Below are 21,371 nucleotides of genomic sequence, written 5' to 3' on the forward strand. Positions count from 1 at the left end.
TTACAGCACAAGCCATTGCTGTTCTGTTCAGGAATTTTTCCCCTGTGCCCATATCTTCAAGGCTTTTCCCCACTTTCTCCTCTATAAGTTTCAGTGTCTCTGGTTTTATGTGAAGTTCCTTGATCCACTTAGATTTGACCTTAGTACAAGGAGATAAGTATGGATCGATTCGCATTCTTCTACATGATAACAACCAGTTGTGCCAGCACCAATTGTTGAAAATGCTGTCTTTCTTCCACTGGATGGTTTTGGCTCCCTTGTCGAAGATCAAGTGACCATAGGTGTGTGGGTTCATTTCTGGGTCTTCAATTCTATTCCATTGGTCCACTTGTCTGTCTCTATACCAGTACCATGCAGTTTTTATCACAATTGCTCTGTAGTAAAGCTTTAGGTCAGGCATGGTGATTCCACCAGAGGTTCTTTTATCCTTGAGAAGAGTTTTTGCTATCCTCGGTTTTTTGTTATTCCAGATGAATTTGCAAATTGCTCCTTCTAATTCGTTGAAGAATTGAGTTGGAATTTTAATGGGGATTGCATTGAATCTGTAGATTGCTTTTGGCAAGATAGCCATTTTTACAATGTTGGTCCTGCCAATCCATGAGCATGGGAGATCTTTCCATCTTCTGAGATCTTCTTTAATTTCTTTCTTCAGGGACTTGAAGTTTTTATCATACAGATCTTTCACTTCCTTCGTTAGAGTCACGCCGAGATATTTTATATTATTTGTGGCTATTGAGAAGGGTGTTGTTTCCCTAATTTCTTTCTCAGCCTGTTTATTCTTTGTGTAGAGAAAGGCCATTGACTTGTTTGAGTTAATTTTATATCCAGCTACTTCACCGAAGCTGTTTATCAGGTTTAGGAGTTCTCTGTTGGAATTTTTAGGGTCACTTATATATACTATCATATCATCTGCAAAAAGTGAAATTTTGACTTCCTCTTTTCCAATTTGTATCCCCTTGATCTCCTTTTGTTGTCGAATTGCTCTGGCTAATACTTCAAGTACTATGTTGAAAAGGTAGGGAGAAAGTGGGCAGCCTTGTCTAGTCCCTGATTTTAGTGGGATTGCTTCCAGCTTCTCTCCATTTACTTTGATGTTGGCTACTGGTTTGCTGTAGATTGCTTTTATCATGTTTAGGTATTGGCCTTGAATTCCTGATCTTTCCAGAACTTTTATCATGAATGGGTGTTGGATCTTGTCAAATGCTTTTTCTGCATCTAACGAGATGATCATGTGGTTTTTGTCTTTGAGTTTGTTTATATAATGGATTACATTGATGGATTTTCGTATATTAAACCATCCCTGCATCCCTGGAATAAAACCTACTTGGTCAGGATGGATGATTGCTTTAATGTGTTCTTGGATTCGGTTAGCGAGAATTTTATTAAGGATTTTTGCATCGATGTTCATAAGAGAAATTGGTCTGAAGTTCTCTATCTTTGTTGGATCTTTCTGTGGTTTAGGTATCAGAGTAATAGTGGCTTCATAAAATGAGTTGGGTAGAATACCTTCTACTTCTATCTTGTGAAAAAGTTTGTGCAGAACTGGAGTTAGATCTTCTTTGAAGGTCTGATAGAACTCTGCACTAAACCCGTCTGGTCCTGGGCTTTTTTTGGCTGGGAGACTATTAATAACTGCTTCTATTTCTTTAGGGGATATGGGACTGTTTAGAAGGTCAACTTGATCCTGATTCAACTTTGGTACCTGGTATCTGTCCAGAAATTTGTCCATTTCGTCCAGGTTTTCCAGTTTTGTTGAGTATAGCCTTTTGTAGAAGGATCTGATGGTGTTTTGGATTTCTTCAGGATCTGTTGTTATGTCTCCCTTTTCAGTTCTGATTTTGTTAATTAGGATTTTGTCCCTGTGCCCTTTAGTGAGTCTAGCTAAGGGTTTATCTATCTTGTTGATTTTCTCAAAGAACCAACTCCTCGTTTGGTTAATTCTTTGAATAGTTCTTCTTGTTTCCACTTGGTTGATTTCACCCCTGAGTTTGATTATTTCCTGCCGTCTACTCCTCTTGGGTGAATTTGCTTCCTTTTTTTCTAGAGCTTTTAGATGTGTTGTCAAGCTGCTAGTATGTGCTCTCTCCCGTTTTTTCTTGAAGGCACTCATAGCTATGAGTTTCCCTCTTAGAAATGCTTTCATTGTGTCCCAAAGGTTTGGGTACGTTGTGGCTTCATTTTCATTAAACTCTAAAAAGTCTTTAATTTCTTTCTTTATTCCTTCCTTGACCAAGGTATCATTGAGAAGAGTGTTGTTCAGTTTCCATGTGAATGTTGGCTTTCTGTTATTTATTTTGTTATTGAAGATCAGCCTTAGTGCATGGTGATCTGATAGGATACATGGGACAATTTCAATATTTTTGAATCTGTTGAGGCCTGATTTGTGACCTATTATGTGGTCAATTTTGGAGAAGGTACCATGAGGTGCTGAGAAGAAGGTATATCCTTTTGTTTTAGGGTAAAATGTTCTGTAGATATCTGTCAGATCCATTTGTTTCATCACTTCTGTTAGTTTCAGTGTGTCCCTGTTTAGTTTCTGTTTCCATGATCTGTCCATTGGTGAAAGTGGTGTGTTGAAGTCTCCCACTATTATTGTGTGAGGTGCAATGTGTGCTTTGAGCTTTACTAAAGTTTCTTTAGTGAATGTGGCTGCTCTTGTATTTGGAGCATAGATATTCAGAATTGAGAGTTCCTCTTGGAGGATTTTACCTTTGATGAGAATGAAGTGTCCCTCCTTGTCTTTTTTGATGACTTTGGGTTGGAAGTCAATCTTATCAGATATTAGGATGGCTACTCCTGCTTGTTTCTTCATACCATTTGCTTGGAAAATTGTTTTCCAGCCTTTCATTCTGAGGTAGTGTCTATCTTTTTCTCTGAGATGGGTTTCCTGTAAGCAGCAAAATGTTGGGTCTTGTTTGTGTAGCCAGTTTGTTAGTCTATGTCTTTTTATTGGCGAGTTGAGACCATTGATGTTAAGAGATATTAAGGAAAAGTAATTGTTGCTTCCTGTTATTTTAGTTGTTAAAGGTGGCATTCTGTTCTTGTGGCTGTCTTCTTTTAGGTTTGTTGAGGGATTACCTTCTTGTTTTTTCTAGGGCGTTGTTCCCGTTCTTGTATTGGTTTTTTTCTGTTATTATCCTTTGAAGGGCTGGATTCGTGGAGAGATAATGCGTGAATTTGGTTTTGTCGTGGAATACTTTGGTTTCTCCCTCTATGATAATTGAGAGTTTGGCTGGGTATAGTAGCCTGGGCTGCAGTTTGTGTTCTCTTAGTGTCTGTATAACATCTGTCCAGGCTCTTCTGGCTTTCATAGTCTCTGGTGAAAAATCTGGTGTAATTCTGATAGGCTTGCCTTTATATGTTACTTGACCTTTTTCCCTTACTGCTTTTAGTATTCTATCTTTATTTAGTGCATTTGATGTTCTGATTATTATGTGTCGGGAGGAATTTCTTTTCTGGTCCAGTCTATTTGGAGTTCTGTAGGCTTCTTGTATGTTCATATGCATCTCATTCTTTAGATTTGGGAAGTTTTCTTCAATAATTTTGTTGAAGATGTTTGCTGGACCTTTGAGTTGAAAATCTTCATTCTCATCCACTCCTATTATCCGTACGTTTGGTCTTCTTATTGTGTCCTGGATTTCCTGGATATTTTGAGTTAGGATCTTTTTGCATTTTCCATTTTCTTTGATTGTTGTGCCGATGTTCTCTATGGAATCTTCTGCACCTGAGATTCTCTCTTCCATCTCTTGTATTCTGTTGCTGATGCTCAAATCTATGGTTCCAGATTTCTTTCCTAGGGTTTCTATCTCTAGTGTTGCCTCGCTTTGAGTTTTCTTTATTGTGTCTACTTCCCTTTTTAGGTCTAGTATGGTTTTGTTCATTTCCATCACCTGTTTGTATGTTTTTTCCTCTTTTTCTGTAAGGACTTCTACCTGTTTGATTGTGTTTTCCTGTTTTTCTTTAAGGACTTGTAACTCTTTAGCAGTGTTCTCCTGTATTTCTTTAAGTGATTTATTAAAGTCCTTCTTGATGTCCTCTACCATCATCATGAGATATGCTTTTAAATCTAGGTCTAGGTTCTCAGGTGTGTTGGGGTTCCCTGGACTGGGCGAAGTGGGTGTGCTGGGTTCTGGTGATGGTGAGTGGTCTTGGTTCCTGTTAGTAAGATTCCTCCGTTTACCTTTCGCCATCTGGTAATCTCTGGAGTTAGTAGTTATAGTTGACTCTGTTTAGATATTGTTCTTCTGGTGATTCTGTTACCGTCTATCAGCAGACCTGGGAGACAGATTCTCTCCTCTGAGTTTCAGTGCTCAGAGCACTCTCTGCTGGCAAGCTCTCTTACAGGGAAGGTGCGCAGATATCTTGTATTTGGACCTTCTCCTGGCCGAAGAAGAAGGCCCAAAACAGGACCTTTCTCAGACACTGTGTTGCTTTGGCAGTTCCCAGGTGGTACAGACTCTCACCTAAGCAGACTAAATTCCTAAGTTCCTTGGAGTCCCGGGACCAAGATGGCGACCGCTGCTGCTGTGGCTTAGGCCGCCTCCCCTGCCGGGTGGGCACCTGTCCTCCGGTCCGGAAGGTGGCCGGCTGTCCTCGGCCCACACAGGGTGCTGCCTCAGCGCCTCTGTGCTTCTGCCTGTTCCAGAAGCTGTCAGGTTCTCTGGCGCACCCTCTCACCTGTTCAGACTAATTTCCTAAGTTCGGCGGGTCTCGGACCAAGATGGCGACCGCTGCTGCTGTGGCTTAGGCCGCCTCCCCAGCCGGACGGGCACCTGTCCTCCGGTCCGGACGGTGGCTGGCTGTCCCCGGCCCACAAAGGGTGCTGCCTCAGCGCCTCTGTGCTTCCGCCTGTTCCAGAAGCTGTCAGGTTCTCTGGCGCACCCTCTCACCTGTTCAGACTAATTCCCTAAGTTCGGCGGGTCCCGGACCAAGATGGCGACCGCTGCTGCTGTGGCTTAGGCCGCCTCCCCAGCCGGGCGGGCACCTGTCCTCCGGTCCGGACGGTGGCCGGCTGTCCCCGGCCCACACAGGGTGCTGCCTCAGCGCCTCTGTGCTTCTGCCTGTTCCAGAAGCTGTCAGGTTCTCTGGCGCACCCTCTCACCTGTTCAGACTAATTTCCTAAGTTCGGCGGGTCTCGGACCAAGATGGCGACCGCTGCTGCTGTGGCTTAGGCCGCCTCCCCAGCCGGACGGGCACCTGTCCTCCGGTCCGGACGGTGGCTGGCTGTCCCCGGCCCACACAGGGTGCTGCCTCAGCGCCTCTGTGCTTCTGCCTGTTCCAGAAGCTGTCAGGTTCTCTGGCGCACCCTCTCACCTGTTCAGACTAATTTCCTAAGTTCGGCGGGTCTCGGACCAAGATGGCGACTGCTGCTGCTGTGGCTTAGGCCGCCTCCCCAGCCGGGTGGGCACCTGTCCTCCGGTCCGGAAGGTGGCCGGCTGTCCCCGGCCCACAAAGGGTGCTGCCTCAGCGCCTCTGTGCTTCCGCCTGTTCCAGAAGCTGTCAGGTTCTCTGGCGCACCCTCTCACCTGTTCAGACTAATTCCCTAAGTTCGGCGGGTCCCGGACCAAGATCGTTTTATGTAAATTAAGATCTTGTGCACTCATAGATCTTCTAGGGTATGTGTGATCAGTTGGATATGCATGGTAGGACTGTCAGAGGGCTAAGAATCTGGACAAGAAGCAAGGCCTATCCATCTTCTTCTTAGTAATGGAGAGGCCAGAGAACCCTGCACATTCAGGAGTTTGGGTAAAATCCCCACCAATCTCGTCTTGAGGATTCTATGCAAAGAATCCCAGAAGCCTGTGAAGTTGCTATAGAAGTGCGGTAGAATCACAGTGAGCATGTATCCTCCTAAATAGATAGCCAAAGAACCATGGGAACTTCCTACTCATGAGGTAGGCCCATGGGTAAATCTGTAACTGTCCAGCTGAGGTTCCTAGACATTTGCTTTGATCTACTCAGTAAGCGAAAGGAACATGGATCTAGTGTCTTCCAGAAATAAAGCACCGCAGATCTACTATGTTTGGAGGATGTTCACAGAATGTGTACAGCTTCATCCTACTTTTGAAATCTACAAAGTCAGGCCTATGAGTCTGTAACGAAATTACTTAGTTACGAGCTGATACATAGCCCAGTCTTCCACGCTTAGGAATTATACAACTCAACATTTCTGATGCATTGGCCCCATGCTAAGTTCTTATGTAGCTCTTCTCTACGTTGATTGGATTCTCATCTGGAAGAAATACTAGACCCAGCCTTAGAGAGTTAGGTATGCTTTCGCTCTCTTTACATCTGCCTACACGAAATAGAGCTGTTTGAATACCTCAGAAGACACGAGACAAGATTAGTACAAATGCATATGCTGACAATATTCACTGTACATTGTACTGGCAACTCTAATATGTATGATTAGTACAGTGACATTTTGTGTACACAAGCTAAGCACAGCTGATGATTTCCTAGTTTGCTATAGTAAATTTGGCCTTGAAGTATTAATTATCCTATAGTTAGAGTATTTGACTAGTAACTATCTATCATGGGTTGGCATTGATAGAGACCAAATTAACTGATTGAGGGCAATGAAGAAACAAATAGAAGAAAATAAAGTCATCATTGGGTTATAAATACAGATATTTCATGAGCTACTGCAGTAAGTCTGGATGGATAGATAGCCTCCTAGGTCTTGTGATTCTTCCTTATCTCAATTGTTCCTCTTTTCTGATGTGAGAGAGTTCTAGTGTTAGTGGTACACACAGTCATTAAGAAGACATCAATGTTTTTCAGTGTTACTTTGCCAAGCTCTGCTCACTGATGAACTATTGTGGTCTATGTGATTTCTCTGCCTTTCTATTCTGTGTGTGTTTTGAATGCAATAACAATGGCTGGAAGTTCAGCTGTCATATTACAGCATGAGATTTAAAGCAATCACAGTAGCAGCCTAGGTGTCTGGTGACCATGAAACCACACTGGCTTCCTTTCTCCTTCACTTCTTTGAGATGAGAGAAAAATACAACTCTAAGTTTTAAAATCCATTATTGTCAGTTGCAATCTCAAGTTATTAGAAAGGAAAAAAACCCTTAAAAACAGACAAAGCATTTTACTTTTTTCAAAACATCCAGTGTGCATATGAAAAAACATATTTTACAAATTCCCAGGAAGCTAACTGAAAACCTAACAGTACTTAAGGAGTTTTAGAATGTACTGGTATCACCAAGAAGACATAGGCAATGTGTGGAGCTGAGACAAATTATCCCTTGGTTTAGCCCCATGGCACATAGTTTTATTCTCCATGATGCCATTGAGAGCATTATCACATGATGGCTAAGTAGAATAATGGTACAACATAAATCCTGTCATTAGGATGAAAATGTATGCATTATTAACATATAATACTGTCTATAAGGTTAATATCTATTGGTATAATGTAGGGTGACTAAGTTTCCTGATTTTTCTGGGCCTGTTCTGGCCTTATTAAAACTACCATGTCCCTGGGCAAACTAGGACAGCTGGTCACTCTAGTGTGTATTTATGTATGATTAGTAGGGAGACATTAGTGTACATGAACAAAGCACAGTTGATGTTTTCCTTGCCTATTACAGTCGCAATTGGCCTTTAAGTATTAATTACTTTATATTTAGAACATTTAATTATTAGGTGTCTATCATGGGATGTCAGAGCTTAATTTTATAGTTTGGTGCTTAATTGAGTTCACAGTAGTGGCAATTAGATTGACAAATAATAAGATCTTATGATTTTTTATTTATTTTATTCTCTAATCATATATTAGGAAGCTCTATTTTTTTTGAAAAATATTCCAGGACATAATATATTTCTGAAATTGTCCTTTAGCCAGTTAAGAGGCAGCATGGCTAAGCGTAAAAGCCTTAAACAAAAGCAATAGTGTATATTGACTTGTATTATTCTCGGGTTCTATGACTATGAAGGCACTAGGTTACTGATCCTTGTGGCTCCATCAAGCTGAAGAGCAGAAGAAAGTTGCAGGCCCTCAGGGCAGAAATCCAGTGTTTAAACTCTGGCACCACCAAGTACTGGCTTACCAATGAGCAGGTACGCTCAACTAATCGCAAGTAATCCTCACGCGTCTTAAATTATCTAACAAAACAAAACCCCTCCTCAAACACAGATGTTTAGAGTTGATATTGTACATAAAAGTATTTTCTGGTTCATCCAATCACTTTTGAAATAAGACATTTCTTAAAATATTTTATCACATCCTTCTCATGTGCTAAAACATCGATAAGCAAGGGAACAAAAAAGATCACAAAGGGATGAGTCGATGAGCCTGAGGATTGTTGTGTTGTAAGATCAGCAGGCTTTGCTGACAGGAGCCTGATATAGCTGTCTCCTGTGAGGCTCTGCCAATGCCTGGCAAATACAGAAGTGGATGCTCACAGTCATCCATTGCACAGAGCTCAAGGTCCCCAATGAAGGAGCTAGAGAAAGTACCCAGGGAGCTGAAGGGGACTGAAGCCCCATAGGAGGAACATCAATATGAACTAATCAGTACTCCCAGAGCTCCTTGGAACTATACCACCAATTAAAGAAAACACATGGTGGAACTTGTGGCTCTAGCTATATATATAGCAGAGAATGGCTTTGCCGGTCATCATTGGGAGGAGAGGCCCTTGGCCCTGTGTAGGCTTGATGCCCCAGTATAGGGGAATGCCAGGACCAGGAATGGGAGTGGGTGGGTTGGGGAGCAGGGGGAGGGGGGAAGGGATAGGGGCTCTTTGGAGGGGAAACTAGGAAAGGAGATTACATTTGAAATGTAAATAAAGAAAATATCTAATAAAAATTAAAAAAAGATCAGCAGGCTTTTAAGAAGAGACAGGCTGGCAGGTTTTCTTTACCTCACAGCATCATCTGCTGGTGAGTCTATGAAGGTGCAGAGTGACAGGCATCAGCTCCGAGCAAGCCAGCCACTTGGCCACTCGGAAGTCCTTTTCTCTCCATTTCTGGAACCACGATTGGAAAGACTTCTTACCATGTTATATTAAATCTTTTACTCCTCATGCATCCTCAGGCAGGATATTTGTAATAGGATTTCAATTCAAAGAATGAAACTTTACTCTTTCCATAGTAAAAATCAGTAATGTAAAATTAGTAGTGCTTCCTTACTCTGTCAAAAAGAAAGCTACAAAGAATAGTAATAACAAAGAAGCACAGAATAGCTTCCCTTACATTTAAACTTCGACTAGAAGAGTTGTGTGTGATGACTTGGGTCACTAGGATAAAAATGTATGTGTGACATAGAATAGTATCTCTATGGTTCCTGTTACTGCCTGTGTGAAGAAGGGATTGCAGTGTTCCCCTGTGTGTGAGGTAGTAAAACTTGGAACTTTTTAGAAGCAATAATCACCTCATAGATTTTACATATGTGTGTGTGTTTGTGTATACACACGTTGTGTGCAGTGCACCTATGTGCGTGTCTAGAGGCTAGAGAAGGGCATCAGGTGTTTTCTTTGGTCACTCTCTGTCTTTTTTCCCTTTGGTGAGGTGTCATCTCTGTGTGACTCTGAAGCTTACATTTATTAATTTATCCTGCTAGGCTTGCATCCACCAAGCCTCGAAGATTCTCCCTCCTGTCCCTGCTTCACACACTCCTGGTGTGTGAAAGAAGACGGTCGGCTTGTTATATGAGTTCTGGGATGTAAAATCAGGTCTTGTGGCTCCCAGGCTACACAGCAAGCACTCTTAACCACTGAGCCATCTCTCCAGCACCTGCTGCGGATGCTGTGCATCTCTCTGGGGATTATGAAATTCAGTGAATGGATAAGGTTCTGCCTGCAGTATTTTAATATGAAATTAGCACACTGCAGATACTCAATTAGAAGTGGGACTGATGGTACTGGTGACAGGAAGAAACACAGTTATCAGCGGGCTGAATATGGTGCAGAGTGTAGGTATTTTGTCTAGTTAAGCGTCATCGGCCGTGTGCGGTAAGTAAAATTACTGCCATGACATGTGATGAGTCAGCTTTCTCCGTTGTTTTTTGGTTTTGTTTTCAGACAGCTCACAATTTAATAGTTTGAATTTTGTTTCACATAGAGAAAGAAATGAGGTAGATTTATCATAATTAACTGGACAGTCTTTTCCAGCTCATTGCCAGCAAGTCAGAAAAGAATGTGTACTCTTGCTGGGACAACAGTGTATTTTCTCAAAGATTTTCTACTTAAATTTCAAATCATTTAAGGTCATCTTGTGGCTTGTGCAAGAGGACCGTATAAAAATTCTGTGGACGGAGAAGTGCGTTTCCGTCCTGACCTCTGATTCAGAGAGGCAGAGGCAAGGACAGTGTTGCATGCAGGTTTAATATCAGGGACAGGCACAGTGTCACATAGTTACAAGTCAATTATTTGCAAAGATTCACAAATAACCAGGTGAAGTTGAAGACTCTCTCATTTTGTAGGCCTTTTATGATATTGTCAGCTTCATGGGAGAAAGATATGGCAACTCACACTACACTGAGCCCAGGGTGCATTTCTGTTCCCTGATACAAGCAGCATGATCCATCGTCACACGGCAAAGAATGAGTCTGGAGAATTACTCAGGAGCATGGGCAACCTCTCTGACATTACATGATATAAAATTAAACATGGAGCAACTTGGGCAGAAAATAAATTCACCACCCAGTGACACCCTTGGTTTAGTTTTTAATCCAAGGGCCTTGTGTTAAGTGTTTCTCTTTCATTATTATAATTTTAATCTAGGTTTAATTTTGTAGATATCCTTTGTTAGAATAAGGGTGTTACTAACTACTAATTAGACACTAGAAAAAGCTAGAGTTTCACATTTTGAATTTAGGTCTTTATTTTGTCTGAAGTTAATATCTGTATGTCTTGATGTGGACAGTTATTTTGCACCATTTACTGAGTAGTATGGTCTTCTCCATTGAGAAGATTTCCCACCACATACTGGATTTCCACATTGCTTGGTTTGTGCTCGCTCTCTCTAACACAACATGATCTTTCTCTTTTCTCGGCACTACTAATGCTGCAGTCATTGCTCTGACGCCACAGTCAAGTTCTCCTTTGTTAGAGTTCCTTGAGCTCTCTGACTCACTTTATCTGACTCTTAAATTTTAAAAATCAGTTTGTCACATTTCATCAGAGGTTCCATCAGTATTTTATTAAAATTTCACTAAATTCACTGAAAAAAATTTATCTTTGCTACACTGTCTTCCCATTCATGAAGATGGTATAGCACCCCACACCTTTGTACTTTATTTGACTACTTCAAAATGATTTGTAACTTTATCATTAAGTTATTTATATAGTTTTCTAGGTGTTGTATATAAATCATTATATATAATATTTTTCATTCCTGTATGATTGTGTATGAGTATTATAATTTAATTTGAGGTCTAGGCTAGGCTCTCCAGTGCCATAATAAATAGAAATGAAACAGTAACATCTTCGTCTCTTTCTTGGATTTAAAGGCAGGCTTCTACTCACTCGCTATCAAATGTCCTCTTAATCAGGTAAGGAAGTTCTCAACATTTTCTAGTTTGATTTGTAATCCTATAAGACATGTTTACCCACATCATAATCCTCCTCCTGCTCAGGTGTTTACTGTTGGGTAATTCAAATAGGAAACTATTTTGTATTCCTGGGACAAATCCAACTGGGTCATTATGCACTTTATAAAATGGGTTAGCAACAGTTCCTCAGCCACAGAATACTTGGAGGAACAGTATGAGTCAATAGGAAAGCTCTAGTCGGCACTCAGGAAATGTTACATAGTTTCCTCCAAGCCTTGCTAGAGTGTTTTCCTTATGTGTTTATTCCTGCTGTGAACATCTATGCCCGTGACTAAGATGAATGTCTGTTTTCCTTTCTGATAATGCCCCATGTCTGGTGTTGGTTTGTGGATATACCAGACTTGCAGAATTAGATGGAACATATACTTCCTTATCAATTATCTGGAAAATTAAGATAAGATTCTAATCATCTACTCATTGTATTATTTGTTAACACTTTCCAACAGAGCTGTCAAGACAGAGTTTTTCCTGGTGGCAGAATTAAAGACATTAGTGTAACTGACTTGCTGCTATTCAATTTTGCTCGTCCTTAGCATCCAATCATTCAACACTCTCCACCTTTAATTCTTCTTCCAAAAAGAGGATCTTTTTACAGTTCTTCTTCTTCTTATGAAAATTCATTAGATATGAAAATAAGAAAAAAGTTGCAAAGCTTGGCTTGGGATTATTCAAACATTTTCCTTTAGGGGTAAATATACAATCCCATTTCATATGATTTCTCATAATTGAATTATAAATATAGGAGGAGGAATTTGATTTGCAAAATAATATAATTTTGAAAAACAGAATCAATGAACTGTTATGAGCCAAGTCTAAATAAGGGTAGACAGCACCAGCAACCAAGGCCTTGGACCTCATATGCTCAACCATTGAGTTGGAGTTTTAAAGACAATAGTGGCATTGTCCAAGAAATTTATAATTGATAAGAACTTTGGAATAACTGCGGACACATTGAAATGCAAGTCTTGGCCTGGAAAAGCATTGAGCTGAATCCCATGGGAGAGAAAACAGTAAGTTAAACTGTAAGTACTATGTAAAGCTTAAAAGATCAATTTAAAACCAAAGAAATTACTGAATATATAAAATAACTTTTTTTTTTAAGAAAACTTTTGGAGACAGTAGCCGAAGATGAGATCAGTAGAAATTAAAGACTCAATTGTGTGGCTAGCTGGCTCAAAGGTTGCATTAAGCTTCTAAACAGGGAGGGACATTCATCAAGTTCTCATGGAGACAGACCTTACATATTATGATCAGCCATGAACTACACACTGCATAGTGTGCTGACAAGAAAACCAGAATTCAGTCCACAGGGAAGGGACCAGAGTGCATCTTGCAAAGTGACTCAGAATTAGGTAATCTTTGGCTGAGTCACAGTGAGCTAACAGAGAACCTGCTTGTTATGACTGGAGAAGGAAACAGCTGTGAGAAATGATACTCCATCTTTGAAAGCTCATCACACCAAAGAGGCTCAAGAGGAAGGCTTTGGCTAAAAGCAAAAGGCCACAAGAAGAAAACATCTATGTCATGATATGAACCAAATATTCCAGCAATATGTGGGTTTGCCCAAGAACACTCCAGCTCTCCTGGCACTAAAGGTACACAAATATATGCAGGCTGTTGTGATTGTTACCATCAGCATCTTAGCTAATATTTATCTAACTAAGCTGTTAGATAAATGCCATTGTCTGAATATCTCAGTTTATACATAAAAATGCAAGCACAACCAATATGCAGGGGAGCTGGGACTGCATAGTAGAGGTGGCTCTGGGGTGAAGTGTCAGGGTTCTAGTCAGCTGCTCATGTACAAAATGACAAAGTGGAGATTGGTGGCTTCCACGTAATCCCTGTTCATTCACACAGCTGCCTGCACATCCTCTGAGACCCACTACATCCTAACTCCACACTCATGTGGTTCTGCTGCAGCCCACGGCCATTTCCTTTCTTTTCTGATCTCAACAGACAACTAATATACACTATTTGCCTGCAAACAGGATGCATCAGTTCCGAACCAGGTTGCCAGAGTTGGCCTGGAAACAAAAAATGTGATTGGATACAGACTTTGTGTAATTGGTTTTCATAATGATGTGAACTGGATGGCGTGAAGGCCCATGCTTCAGGACATAAAATAAAGCATAATAAAGCATAATAAAGCATAATAAAGCGATACACCAGAAAGGTGCAGAGCTGCAACTTTTGGGACCACCACTGAGGCCTGAGGCAGGTCAACGGGAAATCTGATCTACTCATGGACTTCCAGTCACGGGCCAACAAAGAGTTGCACCTCTTCTTTCTCTCTACACTCCCCACCCCATCGTCTTCCTTTTAATTTCTCTCTTCTTCCTCCTCTTTTTCATCCTCACCATCCTCCTTTTTTTCCTTCATCCTCCTCTTCTTCCCCTTTATGTTTCTCCCCACTTCCTTTTCCTTTTCTTTTCTCCTCCCTTCTTTGTCTTCTTCCATCTCCTCTTTTCCTCCTCCTCTTCCTGTCTCCTTCTCCCTCCTTTTCTTTATCCTCTCCATCATGTCACATATATCAAGGTCTTCTGTTACTTAAGGTGTTACTGTCCAGTACAATGGGATAATAGGATTTCTGCTTTGCAGGTCTCACAAGTAACCCTGATCTAGTTAGCACAAATGGATTGATACAATGTTTGTCATGACCGTTGTCTGATTTTATTGCTTTAATGTTATTGTAAGTATTGTCATGGAACAGATGACTACAAACCTTTTCATGAGAGTAGAAGTCCTTGAGAATGAAGAAGAGGATACCACAGATCAAAGAAGACAGTCTAACGGTGAGAAGAAACTACAGGTAGTGAAGAAAGACACACCAAGGAGCTCATTGAAGCTGCTCACGGGGAGTATCATCTAAAGACTTGGAGAGCAAAGAACTCATTTCTCAAAATCTCTTCTGCTCTACAACTCACATGATCTGTGGGAGAGGTTTTATAGTCCTGCCAGTCCTCAAAGTCAAAACCCTGGACTGTGAAGGCCCAGTCATGCACAGGTCAAGTTACCATTGATTTTATGGCCATTTTCATAATGCCGGATCAAATAAACCAAGTCATTTGTTTATTTCAGATGCTTGCAGTGAATTTAGAGTTTATTTTGTGTATCAAAGATCTCTTTGTCATTGAAATAACATGTCAAAAGCCCTGAAAGCATGAGCTAATCTCCTGGCAGCTGGAAAAAGAGAATTCATTTTTATATAATTCTACAGACCACGCGGCTGCTTCCTATAGTTTTAAAATGCTTGGCGTACCTGTAATTTTTATGAAATTTGTTTTCAGAAAATGTTTGCAAGGTGGCAAAAATGAAAGCATAATTGTTTTTCTGGGCTTGCAGCAAATTTAATCACACATGAAGTAAAGTTAGCAATTTTACTCCGAAGCCAAAGGAAATTAGGAACAAAAGCACTAGCTAATATTATTAATGGCAAATCTTTCTAGGCGAGCACAGGCTGAGTGACAAACACAACCATCCCTGGTGCTCAGGCATATCTGGGTGTCTGGCAGACAGTGAGCTAGACAGGCCAGAAGTCTAGGGTGACACTGAGGGACCCCCCCAAGTATCAGGAGCATCTGATACTTGAGCTTCAGGTAGAGACAACATCCTGGTCCTTGGCAGGCAGTAGGCATTCTGAGAATGGAGTTGGGTAAGACAGGGTGTGTGGAAAGCTGGGGTGGAACAGGGCCTATGGATGGACAGTTGCTTTTAGATTTCAAAAAATGAAAGAGAATGCTTTGGGTTTGATGGTGGTGGTGGTGATGGTGGTAGTTGGTGGAGGTGTGTGTGTGTGTGTTTGTATGTTGCTTTTATTTTTCAACAGTGGAGATTGAACCTCTTGCCTTGTTCATCTGAGTGAGAGGTCTACCACTGATCCACACATCTGGAAAGAATGTGCCCTCTATCTTACTGCAAACTCAGTAAAACAGAGTGGCACCTGAAATAAGCAGCCCTTTTCAGGCCTGTTTTCCAAGGTGCAACACCAAGGAGAAAGACTATTGTTCTTCTTCCAGAGGCTGCCATGTGGAACGCCTGGTTGGAGAATTTGTGGCTCCTAAAGCTCTCAGTGAGTAAGCACATGAGGGCAGAGGCTACCATTCTGGCAGGGCAGCATGGTACTTCCATATGGACCCTTCTAGGAGCAGAGCCATAGGGAGGATGCTACCGCAGTGTACCATGCGGGGAGGCCTGGCTAAAAGGTCATGGGCTATGGGCTGGCCTGGGTACCCTGGGCTAGGAGCACATTCAGGACACTCTTGCAGAGTCCAAGAAACCTGGGACTAGGAATGTAGGAGCACTTTGCAACAAGGTGAGCCTGTGGGGTCTGAATTAAGAGGCAATCTAAGGGCAGCAATACCTGTGAACCTCATGCATTTTTATCAGTGAGGACTGGGAGGTACATCAAGTCATTTGATATACTATCCTCTGTCCTGCACTCCATTTTGTTTTATTTTAAAGCAAAACAAAGTTTCAGATAGGTAAGAACCAAAACCAACCAACCAAAAGTACATATTATGTGGATTAGTTTGAGCTTGATTCCTTATTTATTTACTTATTTTGGTGGCATTTAATGTAGTTATAAACCAATTTCAAGTAATTTGAATTAGAGAAGCCATCATATGTTTTTCTGTGTTTTTTTTTTTTTTTTTTTTTTTTTTGAGATAAGATCTCACTGTGTAGCTCTGACTAATCTGGAACTCACTATGTAGAAAAGGTATGCTCTGAACTCACAGAGATCCACCTGCCTCTGCTCCTGAAGTTTTGGGATTAAAGGCATGTGCTACCATGTGTGGCTCTGTGTATTTTATATAACCAAAAATACTTCTTGTTTTGAAAGTCAGAGTAAAAGGAACTGGACATCTTGACAGCAATCATGGGCAACATAATGCTCTGGATGAAAGCCATAGGGTTGGCAGGAAGTTCCCTTCGCAGTGAGTACCAGTACCTTGTTCTATTCATCAGACAAAGAAGGGGCTGACTCAGCCGGCCCAGGAGCCATCATGGCATGATCACAAGCCAATGAACAGCAAGAAAAATTGAACTCGCCCCTTTGTGTGCTAGGCCTCCCTCACAGGAGCCACTAAGCAACGCACTGAATTTCTGTTAGACACGTTTCCAGCTCAGTTCTCGCTCAGTACCTTGGAGTATGCTCTTTATTATCCCTTCAGTGTGGTCAGCCAGCAGATCCGCCTTGGTGATGGCAGCCAGGGACAGGTAGTTGGACATGTTCCTACACAGCTCCTTGCTGCCTCTGTGGAGGAATTTCACTGCGATGGGGACAGCTAAGACCATCACAGGGGTCCGGTTGTAATTCTGAGGAAATATAAGAAGTCAACAAACAAGTTCATTGTTCATTCATTATGCATTCGCCTCAAAAATATTTGCAGGGCTGTAGAGTATAGCTGTGAAAACACAGGTCCTACCCTGGTTACATCGAATGTGCCCCGCCTGGCCTTATAGGAAGACTTAGGGCCAGTTGATAGCATGAGCGGAAGGCAGGACCTGTGAGGTGCAGGGTGCTAAGGAGAACTCCAGCCAGAAAGTGTCAAGAAAGACTTCTAGAGAAATGGATGCCTTAGCTGAGACTGAAGGGATAAGTTGGGGGTACTTGGGCAATGGTAAGGCAAAGACTGGAGAAGAAAGAGCCACTGTGGGAGGCACAGAGGTGAGGGAGAAAATGGTACATCGAGGACATTGTGGGTAATTACTTGTGGTTGTAGAGTAATACGTGGAAAAATTGGTAGTAACTGGAAAGGTCATTGGGCATGTATATACTGGGAGGCTGGTGGGTTTGAAGCTAATTCCAAGGGCAACCAGGGATCAAAGGGAGGGAAAGATCATTGGGTTTATCTTTGAGAAAAACAACCAAAGGAATATTGACAAGCTTGAAGTTTGTTTATTTTTTCTTTTTAGATCAACCAAGGACGGATGGATGCATAAAATGTGATATATATATATATATATAATGTAAGTACACTGTTACCCTTTAGACACACCAGAAAGGGGCATCAGATTCCATTAAAGATGGTTGTGAGCCATCATGTGTTGCTGGGAATTGAAATCAAGACTTTTGGAAGAGCAGTCAGTGCTCTTACATGCTTAGCCATCTCTCCAGTCCATGAAATAATTTTTAACAGCAAGAATAGAAGTGGCGAGCACTGTAAGGTGTAATTAGCTAGTTGTGGAAATACAAATACTACATCTTCTCAGAAGTGGTAGTTAAAAAGGTGATTTTGCAGAAATAGTCTGGAAGGTGTTTGAAGGATATCAGATAATGGGTAGCAAAAATATTTGTGTGGGACAAGTGCTAGTATTTAAAGCTTGGCAGGACAAATGATAAAAGTTCAAGGGGAGGAAATGCTGATTTCACCTTACAAGTACTGACAGAAACACAATGCACTCAGTATATGGAATGCTACTATGTGTCAATTTAAAAATGCTAACTTTTTAGCTAATGATATTTAAAGAAAAAATAAACATAAGACTTAAACCTGAAGGCATTCTAGATCCCAAAATAAATGTATTCTTATTTATTTTTGTGATTTATTTTACTTGTTTCATAAATGCTGTCATTGGCACTTAGTTATGCCATTAAAAATAAGGACCCAGATATAGCTGTCTCTTGTGAGGCTATGCCGGGGCCTAGCAAACACAGAAGTGGATGCTCACAGTCAGCTATTGGATGGATCACAGGGCCCCCAATGGAGGAGCTAGAGAAAGTACCCAAGGAGCTAAAGGGGTCTGCAACCCTATAGGTGGAACAACATTATGAACTAACCAGTACCCCCCCGCCCCCAGAGCTCGTATCTCTAGCTGCATATGTATCAGAAGATGGCCTAGCCAGCCATCACTGGGAAGAGAGGCCCATTGGTGTTGCAAACTTTATATGCCCCAGTACAGAGGAACGCCAGGGCCAAGAAGTGGGAGTTGGTGTGTGTGTGTGGGGGGTAGGGTATGGGGAACTTTTGGGATCACATTTGAAATTTGAAATGTATATAAAGAAAATATCTAATAAAAAACAATAATAATGAAAAATAATTATATATCATATATATGTATATGCATACATATGCATATATATACACATACATACACACACATATACATATACATATACACATACATACACACACGTAAACATATACATATACATATACATATACATATACATATACATATACATATACATATACATATACATATACATATACATATACAATCACTTCCGCTACCACTTAGACTAAGAGCAGAGCTGTACGGTATACAATGTGTTTGGGAGCTGACTTTGTATCCTTATATTATAAATAAATGGGGCTGCTTTTTTTCTGTGTGAAATGTACTTCGTATTCCACCCTTTGTTCTGCTTTCTACTACTTCCAACAATTCTAGGCTTTGGTAGGTCCTCATTATCTACTGAATAATGAATGAATAAAATGCACTAGGGCTGAGAGATGGCCACTGCCTGTCACCCATGTAAGAAACTGAACATGATGTCATGTGTCAGAAATCCCAGCACCGAGAAGGCAGACACGGGACGGTCTTTGGGGCTTGTTAGCTTGTTAATCTTGTCAAATTAGTGAGTTTCATGGTTAGTGAGAGTCCTGGTCTCCAAATATAAGGGCCAGAACAACAGAGGAAGACACCCAGGATCAGCCTCTGGCCTCCACATGCAGGCACACACAGAGACATACAGACACATAGACACATACAAATATGTACACATGCATATACCACACAAACAGGAGTGGAAAGTAGGTAAGAAGGAAGAAGACAATGTGCATATGTGGTGATGGCTGTCACAGAAAATGCAATGTGTTGGGGAGGGCATGTGATAGAAAAAAGACTCTGGATTCCACTCTGGGCTTTGCCACCCCCTTGCTGGCTGAACACAGGGATGTCACCCAATTCTCTAGATCATCTGTAATGGTGACTGTCATCACATTTTACATCACATCGAGCAGTCTCTGATAAATAGGTCTCACGGCAGACACAACATCAACTGACTGGCACAGGAAGACTTTCCAGGCTGCTAAAGGACCAGTGACCTTGGAGAGAAGGTCAAGGAATGACTACCCTCCGAACAGGCTGTGCACTGAGTAACAGTCTGGGTTTAGTCTGTATCAGGTTATGGGCATGGAAGGGAGGCCAGGAATGGTGGGCAAGGGTGGTGGGATAGAAGCTCCATCAGTAAGTGTGAATGTCCTTCTTTAGTAATTAGTTCATGGGTTTCTGACGGGGATAGCCACAAGACTGCACACAGCATTTCCCACATTCCCTGCAATCAGATGTGGCCACATACATGCAAAGCAATGAGATAAAGAGCTTAACATGTTCAACTCCTCGGCTACCATTAGCACGATGTGACTTGGCTCTTAACTCATTTTCCTCTTTATATCTCATTGGAACAAGGACTTGGTACCAGGGACTGAGTCAGCTGTCTATGACCATGAGTTAGAAACTGTGTGTAGTACAGAGAAGGTGTGTGTGTGTGGCGGGGGGAGACGACATCCACATCAGCTCTAGACTGACATTTCTGAATTGTTTGCTGAGAGGTAGAAATGCCCTGCATAGCTTAACTCACTGGCCTTTGTTACAGCAGGTGAGCCTGCATTCTGACCAGAACAGTGTTACTCTAGAACCATTTTCATTCTTGAAGTGTCTTTAGTAGCTTAAAGGGAAAGGTATGTCCTTAGGCAGTATGGAATTTAGAATTTCATTTTAGCACAAACCCAATAATAAAGATCAAAGAAGGAATACGAGGCCAAGACTGCCACGCTGTTACAGTGTCTCTGAGCAGCGTTATGACATCTTAGACATGGGGCAGTTAGATCAAAGAGGATACTAAATGGAAGAAGACAGTGTCTTGACCCTTATATCAACCAAAATAAAAATAAATTCCTGGCAAACTGCATATCAAACAGTAAAACACAAAGTAACAGTGAGTAAGGAACACGGTCAGTGTCCCCAGTGGCTTTGCGAGTCTCCTCAAATCTAACTAAACTATTACCATAAAACAGTGAATGTAAAGTGGATAAAAATAAGAACATCTAGTCCAGTGATACTCTAAGAAATGAAAAGATAATCCAAGGGACATATACTATGTGTCACCACTTATTCAACAAAGGTCTAGCCATAACCAGAATATATACAGACAAACTTCAGTCAATCAAAAAGGTACAGAGCCAAAGGAGAAAACAGACAAAGGATTTGAATGGATGCTTCCCAAGTAAGGATGCAGAAATTGAGTAAACTCATAAAAACTTGCTCACTTTCTTTCAAATTAATTTTGACCTGGGACTATCCACACAGCCTTGCTTACTGAGGTGTCATCAGATATGAGTTCCCCTGAAAAAAAGGCCCAGTCCTACAGATTTTAAAGTGATGAGTACAGGGTTGAATATTCTGTGAATATCCATGTTATAGAATTTTATGAATGAGCATGACATGCAGTGGTGGGCTCAAGTCAGTCAACAATACCATAATGGCAGCGCCAGTGCCAGGAGGAAGAAAAGGAAATGTTATGGGGTAGCTAAGACACTCAGGTTAGTGAGTTGAAAGTCATACTTTTAGAACACTCAAATCTTGGTATTGAGACCAAAATAAGTCATAGGAAATGTTTTTGCTGTGGTTTCCCTTCTACACCAGATCTCAGTCACACTAAACCCTGTTGAACAGTCTGCTTCCCCCACCCCCCTTTTTTTTGAGAGTCTTCATTAATTCCTTTGAGGAGTCTTTCAGTTCTTCTAATGATGGCATTTCTACACTTGGTCTCAAAAGTGTTAAATGATTTAGCCTAACAGAGAGA

The 21,371-nt window shown here is 41.3% G+C and overlaps 1 protein-coding gene across 4 annotated transcripts in view; it reads right to left on the reverse strand.

Moving 5' to 3' along the window:
- The window catches only part of Veph1 (ventricular zone expressed PH domain-containing 1), a 243,417-nt gene that overhangs the window by 174,216 nt on the left and 47,830 nt on the right, over positions 1 to 21,371 (reverse strand). For all 4 annotated transcript variants that reach the window (NM_145820.3, XM_006502143.4, XM_006502142.4 and 1 more), the window contains exon 4: positions 16,705 to 16,879. In NM_145820.3, coding sequence (NP_665819.2) covers positions 16,705 to 16,879 — 175 coding nt within the window. The remainder of the gene's footprint in view (positions 1 to 16,704; positions 16,880 to 21,371) is intronic.

Source organism: Mus musculus, chromosome 3, assembly GCF_000001635.26.
Source record: "Mus musculus strain C57BL/6J chromosome 3, GRCm38.p6 C57BL/6J".
Taxonomy (NCBI): Eukaryota; Metazoa; Chordata; class Mammalia; order Rodentia; family Muridae; genus Mus; species Mus musculus.